Raw genomic sequence first — 18,170 nt, forward strand, 5'->3', positions numbered from 1 at the left:
ATCTGAACGAGGTTAGCATGCGTTCATTGGGGTGCTGGTCCGTTATCACCAGCATCTGTTCTGATTAGAGTGGGCATTGGTTGGATGCACTGGTGCTGCGTAGTTGGAGTCCCGTGCCCTAGTGGTCGGAGAGGCAAGCCGATGCCCAGTTGTGACGCGGGTATGTGCCGTTTTCGTGTAGATGCTTGACACCTGAGTGGGGAGGGCTTCTAAAAGTTCCTGGACAAAGGGAATAAAAATTAGCAAGGGGATTTTTCCCACAGACTTTTTTTGAAGCCCCTTCGTGTTTGTGATAAATATCTTAAATGGCTAAAATGTAGCATAGATTATGTAAATAGAAAAACCAAACTTGCTGCCATCTAGTCAGTGCTGACTCATAACGACCCCCCATGGGTTTCTGAGACTGTCGCTGTTTCCGGGAGTAGAAAGCCCAGTCTTTCTCCCGAGGAACTGCTGGAGATTTTGAACTGCTGACCACGCAGATCGCAGCCCGACATGTAACCACTACGCCACCAGGAGGACTAACACAACGTTGCTTTGTGAAATCGAATGACAATATTATTAGGAGCTGAGCAGAAGCCCTTTTTTACCTTTCTCCTGTAATTACTGGCTCATTCTCAAAAAAGGCATTGGTATGGATTCGTAAATACGAATTAGCACAGTGCTGTAGCTCAACCACCAGAAAATGTGACCAAATCAGCAACGGTGAAACATTGGCAGCAATAAAAGCAGCCACCCAGTGTTGCTAGCTCGTGGCTGCCCGGGTCACTGAGTGAGTGGGAGCGACCGCATGTTAGAAGGGTCGGTACGTCAATGAACACGTAGTTTATCCTTGCCGGTTTAATGGTATGTGGAGGCTCGCCTGATGAACATGTCTTTGTTGTTACAACTACCTACTTGTGTATTTTTATAAAAACACACACATTTCTGCTGAAACTGGTGCCCGGCTATCAGAAGATGTAGCATCTGGGGTTTTAAAAGCTTGAAGTTAAACAAGCCATCATCTAGCAGGGAAAGCAAATAAGCCCGCGTGGAAGAAGCACACAGCTTGTGTGAAATCATGAGGTATTGAAGGGATCAGGTATCAAAAGATCCAAAACAAACAATTGTATCGATGTGAAAGAGAGGGTTGGAGTGGAGACCCAAAGCCCATCTGTAGAATACTGGACATGTCCCCACAGAGGGGTTACAAGGAAGGGACGATTCAAGCTGGGTGCAGTATAGTCTGATGAAACACATATCACTCCTCTACTTCCTGAATGCTCTCCCCACCCCCACTACCATGACTCAGTTACAAACCCAGCTAGACCAGAGTGCACACATGGGTGCAGATAAGAGCTCTGGACACATGGAATTCAGGACAGATGAAAGCCTCAGGAACAGTAGTGGGAGTGGTGATATCATGAGGGTAAGGAGATGGTGGGAGTGGGGAAGGGGGAGAAAGGGGGAACCAGTCACAAGGTTGGATATGTAACACACACACACACACACGTGTGTGTGAAGGAAGACAATGGACAGTGTAAGACACGAAATAATAATATATAATTGATCAAGGGTTCATGAGGGTGGGAAAGGGAGGAGGGGAAATGAACTGATACCAAGGGCTCAAGTAGGAAGAAGATGTTTTGGAAATGATGATGGCAACCTATGTACAAGTGTGCTTAATAATACCATTGAGTGATGGATTGTTATAAGAGATCTCCAAGTGACTCATAAAAAGTCTAGCTGGTCATTTTGATGTCACCCCCTCTGACAGCGTCACCAGTGCTGTCTGCACCCCTGTGTCTCTCTTCCCAACGACACCGGGACGGGGCGAGCCGCTAGTGAGGTGGGGCCGGACTAGATTGCAGTGGGCTGAGGAAGCCACGAGAGGTGAGCAGCCACACTACTACTGTTCCTGAGGCTTTCATCTGTCCTGAATTCCATGTGTCCAGAGCTCTTATCTGCACCCATGTGTGCACTCTGGTCTAGCTGGGTTCGTAACTGAGTCATGGTAGTAGGGGTGGGGAGAGCATTCAGGAAGTAGAGGAGTGATATGTGTCTCATCAGACTATACTGCACCCAGCTTGAATCGTCCCTCTGAGGGCAGGGCCTGCGTGTCAGTGTCTCTGAGAGTCCTGTGTGCGTGGTATCCCTGGCACCTAGTGTTTGTTGCATTACCTGTGGAGAAGCTAAGGAGGCAACACCACTAAACACCCTCCTCAAATTCAACAAACAAAAAATCCACACTCACTGTCAAGGAGTCAGTGCTGACTCCTAGTGACCCCTGTGGGTTTCTGAGACCGTAACTGTTGAGGGGAGTAGAAAGCCCTGTCTCTCTCCCAAGGAGCTGCCTGTGGTTTCCAACTGCCGACCATGCAGATCGCAGTCCAACGCATAACCCCTCCACTCCCAGGGTCCCTGAGGAGACAAGGAGCAAACGCTGCCAAGAGCTGAGCAGAGCTGCCCATGTCCACCCCACGCTGGGGTATCCGCAGCTGGTGTGTGCTTTCCTCTGCCTGCCCAGGAAGCCGTGTGTGCCCCACAGCCAGACAGATTCTAAGCTTCATGTGTTGTTAGCATTTTTATGTTTCCTGCTAGTGTTCTTCTGTACCTTCAAATAGCTGCGTCTATCCTTGTTTTTAATTTTTCCCATTTGATATTGTAAGCATTTCCCCATGGCCGAGCATTTCTCCGTAAACATCCTTGTGAACGGCTGGCTGATCTCCCGTGTGGCTGCACCATGATTTGGTTGAACATTTAAGTCTGCTGTTTTTTTCTTCAACTTTTCATTTTGAAATCATTTCAGATTTAGAAAAGCCTCCCAAAATTATTACAAGGAACTCCCATACATCCTTCAGCTAGCTCATGGCGGTGTCTGCCCGATTTCTCCCGAGTATAGTTACTCTCTTCTATAATTAGTAAGTATTTTATGGAGAAATACTTTAAAATTGCCCAGTATTGTGTTTCTCATGAAACATTTGCCCATTCATTTTAGCATCCTGTAATGTTTCTTAGCCGAATTCTTACTAGAATGGCCCGTAACTGGCGGTCTTCTCATTACATCATCCCTTCTACACGCACGAGCTGCCTTTCTCTGGAGAAGGCTGTCTCCTCACTTGCTGGCTGCTTCTGTAAGGAATGCTCGCCGCTTCTTGTCAGCCTTTCTCTGGAAGCTAAGTTGCTTTGGCTGAGACTCGTGGGAGCCCCTGCAGACAGGCTTCTTTGTCCTGTGACATGTCCTCCACGTGATCTTCAGACCCAACAGCCCTCCACCCTTGCTGTGAGCCTGCACGGCCCCCGCTCTCGGGCACCGCTCTCGCTCCTAGTGGTGAAGCATGGCGTCGGAAAACAAGATCCAAGGAGCGCAGTGTGGGGACACCAGGCCCCTTGGCAAAGCCTCGCCCACAGAGCTCTCGCTCTACTTTCCTCCATGGTGAGTGGCAGCTGAGGTCCCAGCCGGCCGGCCGTGAGCAGCCATCAAAGATGCAGCCGCTAGTCCCTCCTCGTCCGGAGCAAAGAAGACTGATAGAAACGGAAGGCAGCTAGTCCGCTGAGTTAATGGGCCGCAGGAACACCAGTGAACCAGATGGTGCTTGGCTCCCACTTCATAGGGAGAGATCCGGACAGAGTGGGAGAAAAATGTAGAATGAAATTCCAAACGGCAAAATACCATCCAGGCGTCCTGGTTGGATCGAGACTGGAGCCCCGGAGACTTTGGTCCCTGGCCACCCCTCCGGGTTAGAGGTGAACTCATTTCATGGTTCAGTTTTCAGCCAAACAATAGCCAGATCTGTGACGTGAACACTCTGCGCTTCGCCCACCTTGCAGTAATCAGCCATGTGAGATCCAAAGGGCAGCATTTACCCCCAGAGTTCCGAAGAAGGACTGGGAAACAGGAAGCACAGGGAGCGCGTAGGAAACGCGATGATACGCGGTGGATTTCCATGGCGAGAAACAATGCGTCCGAGCTGAGTGCGACCCCTTCCGCTCTGTAACCCGTCTCCCAATCAATCCACACTACAACGGCTCTGCTTACAAAGATCTAAGTGCTGACGTGCTCGTGTGACACCGGGATGTCACTGTATCTTTCTGGATAGAGTTGGGGAATATACGCAGGTATAGATCCACATGCTGCCCCCGTCTGTGTTTGTTTATTTTAAATCTTCATACATTGAAGAATCCCTGGGTGTCCCACACATTTGAGCAGAGGGTGGGGATTTGCATCCACCCATCGGAAGCAAGGCGTGCCTGCCAGCTTCTGAGCGGTCATGGGCATTGGAGCGCAGCCACTGAGACACACTGGGTGGTGTCTTGAGCTCCAGCTGACTCCTTGGCAGCTGGTTTGATTTGGGGGTTACGGATATCGAAAGCCATAAGGTAACAGCTCCCATCTTGAGTTCCCATGCAACGTAAAAGATTACTTCTAGTTCTTCCTTTCTGTACGTATAATCTCTCTTCTGTTATTGAGAAACTGCCTCTCATTAGCCCCCAGTATCTTTACTTATCTGGTCAGGCCCTGCGTTTGTAACACCTCGTACCACGTCCCTGGATTTCCCATAGTGGACTCACGCCCCTGCCTCTGATCCCCTGCACCCAGACACAGGTGTAAAGAACGTGGTGGAAGCTTGTTTAGTGGTAGTTTTGTATTTGTTGTTTGTTTTTTATTGTATATTGTTTTAAAATTTAAAAAACATTTAAAACTTAAAAAATATTTATTATTAATTGGGAGTTAATACATATATCACTCCATAGTTCAGTCACGGTCAAGCAGACTTGTACAGTTGCCACCACAATCCGTTTCCAAACAGTCTTTTCCTCCTGGACTCCTTGACGTCGTCTCCCTTTAGTTGGTGCCCCACCCTCACCCCCTCACCTCTGTAACCCCACCCCTTCCTCGGAACCCTTATTTTATTTGCTGTCCCTATAGGTTCATCAATCCTGGGTTGGATATTGTTCTGTTTTTAAAAGATCATTTTGTTGAGGGCTCTTACAGCTCTTATAACAATGCATACATCAGTTGTACCAAGCACATTTGTACATATGCTGCCATCATAATTTTCTAAACATTTACTTTCTATTTGAGCCCTTGTTATCAGCTCCTCCTTTTCCCCTCCCTTCCCCCCTCTCTTGTGACCCCTTGATAAATGATAAATTATTGGTTTTCATATCTTACACCTACCAATGTCTCCATTCCCCCACAGTTTCTGTTGGTCCTCCTCCTGTGTGGGGGGTTGATGGTGGTGGTGGTGGTGGAGGTGGTGGTGATGGTAGTGATGGTGGTGGTGGGTGATGTGATGGTGGTGGTGGTGATGTGATGGAGGTGGTGGTGATGTGATGGTGGTGGTGATGTGATGGTGGTGGGTGATATGATGGTGGTGGTGGTGGTGGTGATGTGATGGAGGTGGTGGTGATGTGATGGTGGTGGGTGATATGATGGTGGTGGTGGTGATGGTGATGTGATGGTGGTGGTGGGTGATGGTGATGTGATGGTGGTGGTGGTGATGTGATGGTGGTGGTAGTGATGTGATGGTGGTGGTGATGTGATGGTGGTGGGTGATATGATGGTGGTGGTGGTGATGGTGATATGATGGTGGTGGTGGGTGATGGTGATGTGATGGTGGTGGTGGTGATGTGATGGTGGTGGTAGTGATGTGATGGTGGTGGTGATGTGATGGTGGTGGGTGATATGATGGTGGTGGTGGTGGTGGTGATGTGATGGAGGTGGTGGTGATGTGATTGATGGTGGTGGTGATGTGATGGTGGTGGTGATGTGATGGTGGTGGGTGATATGATGGTGGTGGTGGTGGTGGTGATGTGATGGAGGTGGTGGTGATGTGATTGATGGTGGTAGTGATGTGATGGTGGTGGTGATGTGATGGTGGTGGGTGATATGATGGTGGTGGTGGTGGTGGTGATGTGATGGAGGTGGTGGTGATGTGATGGTGGTGGTGGTGGGTGATGGTGATGTGATGGAGGTGGTGGTGATGTGATGGTGGTGGTGATGTGATGGTGGTGGGTGATATGATGGTGGTGGTGGTGATGTGATGGAGGTGGTGGGTGATGTGATGGTGGTGGTGGTGGGTGGTGGTGATGTGATGGTGGTGGTGGTATGTGTGTGTTTACAGTTTGGCAGCAGCCATGCCCCTTGTTGGGTCGGGTCTTCTCTTCAGCTCCTCCTCTTGCTTCTTATGTTGCAGTGATGTCTTTCATGCCAAAGGGTGGTAATAGCTTCCTACGGTTGCATCCGTGGTGGCTCCTTGAGCGCTACTCCCTCAGCCACAGAAAGAAAGGAAGAAAGCAAGATTTATTTGGGTCGGCTTATACTGGAGTGTAGAAAGTAAATAAGTACAAATCCCTGTCATGGAACTTTCCTCAGTGTGCTCCCTGAGTGTGGCGTCTGTTTCCTGCCAAGGTCGCATCAGATAGAGGCACCAGTATTGATTTGTGTTGTTTGAATTGTTTCTAATACTTATTCTTACAGTCGTCGCCGCCACTGATCATTCGTTATCCTATTGGTTTGAGTGTTTCTCAAGGAACCAGCCGCAGAAGTAGACATGCTGGGACGGGATTGGAGTGTTGTAAATGCAGTTGATCGTTCCAAATGGTTTCTGGAAGCATATCCCAGTTTATGTTCCTAGGAAGTATGACCAGTTTCCTTCGTTTAATCTTAGAAACACTTGCAGGAGCAATGTCTGATTTACGATGAATGCGCCTAATTCAGAAGTATATAAGCAGAGCGGTCATGGCCCAGCGGTTACGTGCTTGGCTCTCAGCCCTCCAGCTGGTCTGCAGGGGAAGAGATCGAGCACCTGCGCCGTCCGGATCACAGCCTGGGGTCCCTGTGGGGCAGGTCCCCTCTCTCTGACAGGGCCACTGGGAGTCAGTGGACTCTAGCAATGGGTTCCTGGGTTGTGTGTCTTTCCAGGATGTTTTCTTCGCTTCCTTTCCCTTCCCCCCCCCTCGCTCCCCCCCCCACTTTCTTTCCTCCGGTATTTATACGTTTACTGTACAGTAAATTAATATATGCATTTATAAGGAAATTACATTCATCTGTGTGTGTATACAGAGAAAAAGCGCTAATTTGTAGACTGTTTTATTTTTTGTAGGTTTTCATAACTAGTAAGGTCAATCATTATTTTCATTTTTTAAAGTTTCTCAGTTTTGTTGGACACAACTCTTCAGATTGCCTTTAGATTAAGTCTGGAAAAAACATTTTGCAGATCTTGATTGGAATTATACTGAGTTTATACTGACATCTTTCCATTTTTTTCTTTTTTTATACTTTTTTTTCTTTTTTTAAAATTTTTCTTTATTTTTTTTTAAATTTTAACAATTTATTAGGGGCTCATACAATTCTTATCACAGTTCATACATATACATACATCAATTGTATAAAGCACATCTGTACAGTCTTTGCCCTAATCATTTTTTTCTCCTCTTTTCTTTTTTTACATTTTATTAGGGACTCATACAACTCTTATCACCATCCATACATATACATACATCAATTGTATAAAGCACATCATACTTTCCCTGCCCCAATCATTCTCAAGGTATTTGCTCTCCACTTAAGCCCCTTGCATCAGGTCCTCTTTTTTTTTTTCCCCTCCCTCCCCTTTCCCCCCTCCCTCATGTGCCCTTGTTATTTTGTCATATCTTGCCCTATCCGGAGTCTCCCTTCCCCCCTTCTCTGCTGTCCCTCTCCCAGGGAAGAGGTCACATGTGGATCCTTGTAATCAGTTCCCCCTTTCCAACCCACTCACCCTCCACTCTCCCAGCATCGTCCCTCACACCCTTGGTCCTGAAGGTATCATCCACCCTGGATTCCCTGTACCTCCAGCTCCCATATGTACCAGTGTACAGCCTCTGTCCTATCCAGCCCTGCAAGGTAGAATTCGGATCATGGTAGTTGGGGGGAGGAAGCATCCAGGATCTGGGGGAAAGCTGTGTTCTTCATCGGTACTACCTCGCACCCTAATTAACCCATCTCCTCTCCTAAACGCCTCTATGAGGGGATCTCCATTGGCCGACACTTGGGCCTTGGGTCTCCACTCTGCACTTCCCCCTTCATTTAATATGGTATATGTATACATATACATATACACATATATACACATACATACACACACTTATATCGTTTTTTTTTTTTTTTGCATGATGCCTTATACCTGGTCCCTTGGCACCTCGTGATCGCACTGGCCGGTGTGCTTCTTCCATGTGGGCTTTTTTGCTTCTGAGCTAGATGGCCGCTTGTTCACCTTCAAGCCTTTAAGACCCCAGACACTATCTCTTTTGATAGCCGGGCACCATAAGCTTTCTTCACCACATTTGCTTATGCACCCATTTGTCTTCAGCGATCCTATCATGGAGGTGTGCAGTCAATGATATGATTTTTTGTTCTTTGATGCCTGGTAACTGATCCCTTTGGGACCACTCGATCACACAGGCTGGTGTGTTCTTCCATGTGGACTTTGTTGCTTCTGAGCTAGATGGCCGCTTGTTTATCTTCAAGCCTTTAAGACCCCAGTCACTATCTCTTTTGATAGCCGGGCACCATCAGCTTTCTTCACCACATTTACTTGTTCACCCACTTTGGCTCCAGCCGTTGTGTCGGGAGAGTGAGCATCATAGAGTTCCAATTTAATAAAAGAAGGTATTCATGCATTGAGGGAGTGTTTGAATAGAGGCCCAAGGTCCTTCCGCCACCTTAATACTTGACCTATAAATATAGACACATAGATCTATTTCCCCATCCTCCTATATATATTTGCATGTACATGTCTTTGTCTAGACCTCCATGAATGCCCTTTGACTCCTAGCTCTTTCCTCCATCTCCCTTGACTTTCCTCCTGCCCTACTACCATGCTTCATTGCCACCTGGCCTAGAGTATACCTCTTCTCTAAGCAACCTTACCCTTGATCATTCCCCACCAGGCCTGCCACTCCCCCTTCTCTACCATTTGGGGTCCCATGTTTTTCCCTTGTCCCTGGGTTTGTTAACACCACTTCCTTACCCCCCCTACCCCCCCACCCCAAGTCCCCCCGGAACTGTCGGTCCCGTTGTTTTTCATCCAGATAGTTCATCCAGCCTGTCCTATTCAGACAGACCTGTGGAGACACTAACATGCACGAGAACAAGACAGAGGAAAACAAAGCAACAGTATACAACCAGACAACAAAACAACAAAACAAACCACTGACAAAGAATAAAACAACAATTCCCAAGAGAAAAGCTTGTAGTTAGTTCAGGGATCGTTTGCTGGCCCTTAGGGGCGTTTTCCAGTCCAGTCTGTTGGGGCACCACGCCCTGGCCCCAAAGTCCACTTTCAGCATTCCCTGGGGACCTTGCCACTCCATTCCCTTGCTGTTCCGCTGCACTCCCCCAGTGATTTGCCTCGGTGTGGTGGGATCAGGTCAGGTGCAATTCCCACACTGTGTCTCCGGTGCTGTCCCCTGTATCGCCCTTAGTCACTGAGGGGCATCATGTCTCATAGTAGGGCCAGAGACAGCTTTCCATTTAAGAACATTTTCTATCTCTTTATTTTGGGCTTTCCTGTCACTTAGTGAAAGTCTTGCCCACTTCTCCTAAAGTTTATCTTTAGGGAATTTTGTAAATGGATTCTCCCCCCCCCCCCTTTACGTCTTCCAATAGTTTATTGCTGGTAAAGTCTTTCAGAAGCTTCTGATTTGTGGGAATAAATCTTCTCATCACTTGCTTTGTTGAACTTCCTCTGAGCTGTCATGTTTTTTTCCACGGGATTTCCTTGTTGTTTTTTTCCCAGCTAGATAACTGTGTAATCTACAAAGGATGCTTTTTCAGTCTTCATTTAGAAGAGTTATACATAGTTTCTGCTGTTGTGTTGGGAGGCTCTCTGAGTGGGGTTGAGACGGGCTCCAGGAAGCCTTGGGCATGTTACATTTGAAGAGCACACAGTGGTGTGCATCTGGTGGGAGGACTGCCTGCAGTAGAGTTGGAAGAATGGCTGGTGTCTAGGACACTCGTGAGGTTGGGGGTGTGAGGGATGGGTCTGGAGAGAGAATGGGGACTTGCGCAGAAAGGCTTTAAGGAGAAATTACTTTATTCTACGGGAATTGAGGGTTTAATGAAGGATGTGGTTTGCAGAATGGCTCCCCGAAGACAACCACTCCTGAATACTGGAACCTGTGACTAGGTTATGTTCAGTATCAGAAGGGACTGTGCAGATATAATGAAGGCCGCTTAGGTGGCTGATTGCAAGCCTTAAAAACCCCAGACACGGCTCGCCAAGTGAGAATGTGGGCAAGGCTGTGGTTGCGCTGTCAGGTACCACGGAGTCCGTTCTGACTCAGGGGGACCACATGTGCAACAGAATGAAGCCCTGCCCAGCTCTCCCCATGGTGGTTCCTCTCTTCTTCACCAAGCACGATGTCCTCCTCCAGGGACGGGTATCTCCTGGCATGTCCAGAGCACGTGGAGGAAGTCTCGCCATCCTCGCCTCCGAGGAGCATTCTGGCTGCTGTACTTCTTCCAAGACAGACCCGTGTGTTCCTTTGGCAGACCATGGTACTTTCAGTATTCTTTGCTGGCACCATCATTCAAATGCATTGACTCTTGTCGGGCCTTCTTCATTCAGTGTCCAACCTTCCCAGGTGCATGAGGCATTGAAAATAGCATGGCTTACGCCAGGTGCACCCTAGTTCTCAAAGTAACTCCCCCTCCGTCCCCCAACACTTTCATGAGGTCCTGTGCAGCAGATTTACCCACTGTGCGTTTGCTCTCTGCTGCTTCTGTGATCCCTGATGGTGGATCCAAGCAGGGCGAGATCCCTGACGGCGTCCATCTTGGCCCAGCTGTGAGGAGATTGGTTTGTAATCCAAACCAAAGGCTGCAGTTCTCGATCTAAGTCCCTTTCACTCTCAGTAATGAGGTGTGTCATCTGCATACCGAGGGTGTTCTTAGGGTTCCTCTAATGCTGGTGCCCCATTTTCCTCGAGTGATCCAGCTTCTCGGATGATTTGCTCAGCATTCACATTGAGTAAGGCTGGGAGAGGCTACAGCCCTAACTAACACTCTGAACCCATGCTGCATGCCCTTGTTGTGGCAAACTGACCCGGAGACATCCATATTTGTTCCCATTCCAAAGAAAGGTGACCCCACAGAATGCACAAACTCGAGGTCAGTTTCACAGAGACCTCATGCAAGTACCATGTGCTGAAGATCAGCCGACAGCAGCTGCAGCTGTGCATTGACGTGCAGGCGGGATGCAGAACGTGTGGAACAAGCGGTGTCCAGCAAGGAGCAAGGATGTCACATGGATCTTAGCTCAAAGCAGATAATACCAGAAAGATGTTTGCTTGTGTTTCTGTGACTCTGAAAGCATTCGGATCATAACAAACTGCATAGCCTTGAGAAGAGTGGGACTTCCAGAGCACGTAATCGTGCTGATGTGGAATCTGTACGCGGATCCAGAGGCAGTTGTGTAAGCGGGCCATAGCTTCATACGCCACAATCCGTATGGTTGCTTTGATTCCAGTCTTCCATCGCCACCCCTTCAGTGTCACACTGCGGAAGCCACCTTCTCCTCGGATGTCCCGTTCCCAGTTCTCCTCCCCTGGCCCTCTGAGCCTTGTCCTTGGGACGTGCTACCCTTTGAGCTTCAGGGCTTGATGACTCCAGTGTGGCGATCGAGTTCAGCCTCAAATCCGAAGGGGCCATCCTGGGGTCCCTCCAATTTCTGTCTGACCAGTAAGCCTAGAGACAATTTGTTTGAAGATCGCATGTGTCAATGAGATGATGGCTTTATCTTTTTGACCTGCAGTAATTTCTTTTTCCCCCTTAGGTCATGTAGGAAGGCACAAACCATGTGAAGATGGGACTCTTGGTGTTTGTGCGGAACCTGCTGCTAGCCCTCTGCCTCTTCCTGGTCCTGGGGTTTCTGTATTACTCTGCGTGGAAGCTTCACCTGCTCCGCTGGGAGGACGCCGGTAAGTGCCGCCGCGCCAGCCCCACTGGGGGCACCCATTGCACGGCAGTTATCTGGCTTTTTGTGGTGCTGTGACGCCCTCATGTTCTGCAGAGGTGCACCGTGAGGGAGCTGGACTTATCTGGGACTCAGCCTTAGACGTTGCCTCACACTTTACTGACGGTAGGCTAAGGGCTCGTTTGTGCGTTACAGCCGCACGCCATGCAAACCTCAATTCCTTTACGCAGCACCGAGAAAAGGGCCCGCCAGTGCAAGCTAACTGCCTGGCTTCTGCATGGCTTTGTTCATCTACTTAACTGCTACGGGGTGCGCCACCCCCTCTCCCTTTAGTGCTTTGGGGCTTGCTCTCCAAGCTGCCGTTTCTTCTGCCTTTAAGACATTCATCTTTGCCTTTTTCTTTAATTTTCAGTTTAACCTCATCCTCGTTCTGTTTTCCCCAGAGAAACTGGTTTGCTTACTCTTTAGCCTTCGCTGCTACCGAGCCCGCACCCAAGTAGAGCGGGGACTTTGTCCCACTCGCTCCGGATTCCTCCCCAGACGCTGCTCCCACGGGCTGCCCCGCCCTCTGATGGGGCTGCTAGTGGCCGCCCCGCCTTTGGCCGGAGGCTTGCCGTGGGGGCCGCGCGCGCTTCAGCACTGACCTTTGCACGTTCGCTTCGACTGCCACTCCCTGACCTGAAGTGGGTTCCCTTTGCCCCGTGGCTCTGAGCAGGGTGCAGGGAACCTCAGGCCGCCTCTTCTGATTCCCAGTGAGGATGTTTTCTTTCTGTACATTTCTACTGGTGCCCAAGGAGCATCCCGCTCTCAGGAGAGTGAGCCAATGAGTGGAAGGCGTTACCAAGGCCCAGGCTCGTGGACTGCTGTGTGGGGAGACCCTGGCAGGGCGCTCGACCCGCCAGGCAGTTCTCGCGGGTCTTTGCGCTTTGCATGCCTCCAACTACTGAAGCCCTTCAAGCCAGTTTTAACATGCAGTGTTAGATTTTATGTTTCCTGTTTTCTTTGGAACATTTAAGTGCCTGTTAAGAATCAGCTTATAATTACCACTAATTACTTGGTGTTTCAAGGGTTTATTCTGTAGAGGTTTATTTGGAAAGTTGAGGGCACTACCCGAGATGAGTGTTTGCCTCGGTGTAGTGCAGCCAGAGGAGGGGAGAAGGCGGTTGTTGTCTGTTTCAAGGACGAGTGGGTTGAGCGGCGTCTGCAGTCCACAGGGAGTCTGTTCTAGGCCGCGGGTGGGCGGCATTTCTGCTAAGTGCCTGGGATTGACAGAAGTCATCAAAGATCAGGCAGTAGTTCCCTAGAAAAGTCAGAAAGGAAGTTAGCTTCTTTTCCCCTTGAAGATAAGGTGTTGTGTACCACGTATTGTGCTAGACACTTTATAAATTATACTTTGCACCACACCCTGTGAGAGCCAGAACTCACAGACGCCTGAGTTCTGGTCGTCCCAGTTTCCCCAAACTGTTTTTAGGAGCTAATCCAGACATGGTACCATCCCACCGTTCAGTCCATCAGGCAGAATTGTACAAGTGCTCCCACAATCAGCTTCAGAACACTTCCTTTCTTCTTCAACTCCCTGATATCAGCTCCCCCTTCCACCCACTCCGCTCCCCGCCACCCCCAGTAATTCTCGTTCTTGTTGCGTCTCTAGAGGTTCATTAACCGTTTGTCTATCGCTCGCTTTAGTAGAAAGTATTTGAGTGTTCTGGGGCACGGTGGTGGGGATTATGCGTCGGGCTGTGACCCACAAGGTCAGCGGGGTGACACTCGCAGCTGCTCCGAGGAGGAGGACGAGGCTTTCTGCTCCCACAATGAGCTCCCCACGCAGCTCCCCGTGCCGCACAGTCGCTGTGAGTCAGGATCGGCGCAGTGCAGTGAGTTAGGGTTGGCTTATCCGCATTGCACAGATTCGCTTTCCCAGAGTGTAGTATAGCCCGCGAAAGCCCCCAGGTGGCACCGTCGGCAGCTCGAGCCCATCCAGTGGAAGCAGAAGGAGAGGCTTGGCTTCTGGGTTGGGTGGCGGCTCTTTAGACCCTTGGGAGCAGTCCTGCTCTGTAACCCGGAAGGCGGCACCAACTCCACAGCAACTGACGACACTGCAGTCACCCGAAGAAGCTGCTGTCACCCCTACTTTCCAGCCGGATGAACGGAAGCACTTAGTTTAACTCACCACGCTCAGACAGTTCATTGTTGGGACTGCAGTCTCGATCCTGATTGCCTGTCTTTAAAAACTGTGCTCATTATTTTATTTTTTAATCATTTTTGGGGGGCTTGTACAATTCTTATCACAATCCATAAACACATCCATCGTGTCAATCACATTTGTACATTTGTTGCCATCATCATTCTCAAAACATTTGCTTTGTACTTGAGCCCTTAATATCAGCTCCTTATTTTCCCCCTCCCTCCCCAGTCCCCCTCCCTCATTAACCCTTCATAATTCATAAATTATTATTATTTTGTCATATGTTACACTGTCCGATGTCTCACCTCGCCTACTTCTCTGCTGTCCATCCTTCAGGGAGGAGGCTATATGTAGGTTCTTGTAATAGGTTCCCCCTTTCTACCCCACATACTCTCCACCCTCCAGGCATCGCCACTCTCACCACTGGTCCTGAAGGGATCATCTGCCCTGGATTCCCTGTGTTTCCAGTTCCTATCTGTACCAGTGTACATCCTCTGGTCTAGCCAGATCTGTAAGGTAGAATTGGGATCATGATAGTGGGGGAGGAGGAAGCATTTAGGAACTAGAGGAAAGTTTTATGTTTCATCATTGCTACCCTGCATCCTGACTGGCTTGTCTCCTACCCTGAGACTCTTCTGTAAGGGGGTCTCCAGTTGCCTACTGATGGGGTTTGAGTCTCCACTCTGAACTCACCCTCATTTACAATGACATGATTTTTTGTTCTTTGATGCCTGATACAAGATCCCTTCGAAAGCTCGTGGTCACACAGGCTGATGTGCTTCTTCCATATGGGCTTTGTTTTTTCTGAGCTAGATGGCCACTTGTTTATCATTAAGCCTTTATGACCCCAGACGCTATATCTTTTGATAGCTGGGCATCATCAGCTTTCTTCACCACATTTACTTATGCATGTGTTTGTCTTCAGTGATCATATAAGGAAGGTGGGCGGGAACTGATTACAAGGATCCACATGTGACCTCTTCCCTGGGAGAGGGACAGCAGAGAAGAGGGGAAGGGAGACTCCGGATAGGGCAAGATATGACAAAACAACGATGTATAAATTACCAAGGGCATATGAGGGAGGGGGGAATAGGGAGGGAGGAGGGGAAAAAAAAGAGGACCTGATGCAAGGGGCTTAAGTGGAGAGCAAATGCCTTGAGAATGATTGGGGCAGGGAATGTATGGAAGTGCTTTATACAATTGATGTATGTATATGTATGGATTGTGGTAAGAGTTGTATGAGTCCCTAATAAAATGTAAAAGAAGAAAAGAAAAAAAAATAAATAAAGATAATTAGATAAGTAAAAAAAAAAAAAAAAGGAAGGTGGGCACCCACTGATAGGATTTTTAGTTCTTTGATATCTAATAACTGGTCCCTTCTACACCTCGTGGTCACACAGGCTGGTGTGCTTCTTCCATGTGGACTTTGATGCTTCTCAGCTAAATGGCCACTTGTTTATCTGCAAGTCTTTAAGACCTCAGACGCTATATCTTTTGATAGCCGGGCACCATCAGCTTTCTTCACCACATTTACTTATGCACACATTTGTCTTCAGCAATCGCGTAGGAAGGTGTGCATCCTGGAATGCCAATTTAATAGAACATGTTCTTGCATTGAGTAAGTGCTTGAGTGGAGGCCCAATGTCCATCTGCTGCCTTAATACTAAACCTATAAATATATGCACATAGATCTATTTATCTACCATCCTATATAAATATATTTACATATGTACATTCCAGTCTTTAGACCGCTATAAATACTCTTTGTCACCTAGTTTTTTCCTGTATTTCCTTTGACTTTCCTTTTGTCCCACTATCATGCTCAGCCTTCATTTGGGTTTCAGTAATTCCTCTCGGTTACATTACCCTTGATCACACCCTACCAGGCCTCTCACACCCTCCTTGCCACTAAATTTGGATCACTTGTTGCTCCCTTGTCCCTGGGTTGGTCAGTACCACCTCCTAACCCTCGCCTCCCCCTCTCCTATGTCCCCCTGGAACCATTGGTCCCATTGTTTTCTCCTGCAGACTATTCATCTAGCTTATCTTATCTAGATAGATCTTTATAGATAATAATATGCACCAAAAATCAAGGCATAGCAAGACAGGTGACGGATGAGAACCCAGTGATGACAACAAAAAAGAAAACCATGACCCGTGAAAGAACAAATCAATTAAAAGAAAAAACAAGAAAAAAAATTTTTAAAGAAAGAAAAACCTATAAATAGATCAAGGTCTGATTTTTGATCTCTAAGCGTGTCCTTCAGTCAGGTCCAATGGGGTACCATGCTTTGGCCCCAGAGTCTGTCCTTTGTACTCCCTCGGGGGCTCCCTGCTCTGCCGCAGGCTTTTAGTTTGCCTCGGTATCACAGGGTCAGTCTGGGCCAGTCCTGACACTGAGTCTCCAGTGTTGTCCCCCTTAGGGCCCTAGGGCAGCAAAGGGCAGCGTGTCTCATAATGGGATCAGCCATATGGTCCACTCTGTGCATTGGCTGTTCAGAGCGGGGATATCGTCCTCCAGGCCTGGTGGCCAGGATGTGCTCCACTCTCTCTTCCTCCCCCTTCTTTGCTCCCATGTGCTCTGATCAGACATGCCCCTCTCCCCTAGCTGCAGCTTCAGTGCCGTCCTCTCGAGTCAGTTCTTCTGGGATGAGGGGCAGTTGTCCACGTAGCTGGTATGGGGGCCGAGCCCTCCTGTGCTCATTATTTTATCGAAAAGTTTAAGACTTCCTAAAGAAATGATTTAATCCTGTATCAACTTGGTAAAAAGATTGAGAAGATGGGCTTGGAGAAGAAGTGGCAGAGAATGTCAGGTGGGCAGTGGAGCAAAGAAGAGGTAGGAGGGCAGTGCGGAGGAGAGAGGGAGGAAGCCTGTGTAGAAGGCCCACGGGTGGGCCTCTGGCCGCCAGTAGCTTATTACTGGCTACCTGCTCTTTTCCCTCTTTCTTGTGTTAATTGCCTGCTGACTATTATTTACACCTTTTGCGTTATTCTCTCTATGGCTTGAGTAGACGACCCCATTGCAGTGCGTGGCTTTCTGTGCCATGGAGGGCAGTCCTTCACGCCTGGATGGCTTCCCAAGTCAAAGAGAACCTCCTCACTCAATAGACCCGTCCAGCCGGAGGAATTTCCCCACCCGGATGACTCCTGCCGAGTGAAATTTAGGCTACTGTTTGATGATGATGATGATTCAGGGAAAACAATAATTTATTGGGTATGTCTGTGCCATGCTAGGGAAGCCCAGAACACAGAATGAAAAGCCTGTCTGCCTTTCATCTGAGGAGCTTAACGAACACTGCCAAGTTTGAAAGTGTATTGCACATCCCTTGCCCTTGTTCTGCTATTGTTAGTAAGTTACTAAGTTGACCCGCGGGAGCCTGTCATGGTGGGCCAGTGAGGCCTTTTCTCAGCAAGCAGCGTGTCCCCATTGTGGTCCCTGAACCGTTGTGGGTAATCTAGATGGAAGATAAACAGACCTCCGTAACGTCAAAAAGACTTCCCCCAGCCAGCTCCTTTAGTATGTTCTGTTCTGAGAGAGAGTTCCCCAATGCAATTCTGTGTGGAAGCATTGAATCCCCTCCAGATAGAAAGCTGTATGATTTCATTAATTCTGAGGCATATGATGGAGAGCTACAAATGCCTTTGTTTGGGGCAGCTTACAGCTGCTTGGGGCTGAGACAAATCACCAGGGCGTAGCCCAGATGAGCTTGTTCTGCTTTTTAAACTAAACCAAACCCAAACCCACTGCTGTCAAGTCAACTCAGAGTGACTTGGAATCGTAGGGGTTCAAAGACTGTGAGTCTTTATGGGAGCAGACAGCCTCTTTTTTCTCCTCAGAGCTGCTGGTGGGTTTGAACTGCTGACCTTGTGGGTTATGAGCTCAATGCTTACCAACTGTACTACCAGGCTCCTGTAATGTATTATAGAATTCACATTTGTTATGTGAAAACCAGTTGCCATTGAGTCACCTCTGGTTGGACATGAACCTCTATAGCCTTTTTGCTTAGCAGCCAAACATAGTAGCTGTCTCATGCAGGGGCTGC

At 48.5% G+C, this 18,170-nt stretch overlaps 1 protein-coding gene across 3 annotated transcripts in view; it reads left to right on the top strand.

Annotated features, from left to right (window-relative positions):
* Positions 1-18,170, top strand: part of ST3GAL3 (ST3 beta-galactoside alpha-2,3-sialyltransferase 3) — a 239,393-nt gene that overhangs the window by 19,157 nt on the left and 202,066 nt on the right. For all 3 annotated transcript variants that reach the window (XM_075555119.1, XM_075555100.1, XM_075555110.1), the window contains exon 2: positions 11,802-11,946. In XM_075555119.1, coding sequence (XP_075411234.1) covers positions 11,832-11,946 — 115 coding nt within the window. In that variant the 5' untranslated portion in view covers positions 11,802-11,831. The remainder of the gene's footprint in view (positions 1-11,801; positions 11,947-18,170) is intronic.

This window comes from Tenrec ecaudatus, chromosome 1, assembly GCF_050624435.1.
Source record: "Tenrec ecaudatus isolate mTenEca1 chromosome 1, mTenEca1.hap1, whole genome shotgun sequence".
NCBI lineage: Eukaryota > Metazoa > Chordata > Mammalia > Afrosoricida > Tenrecidae > Tenrec > Tenrec ecaudatus.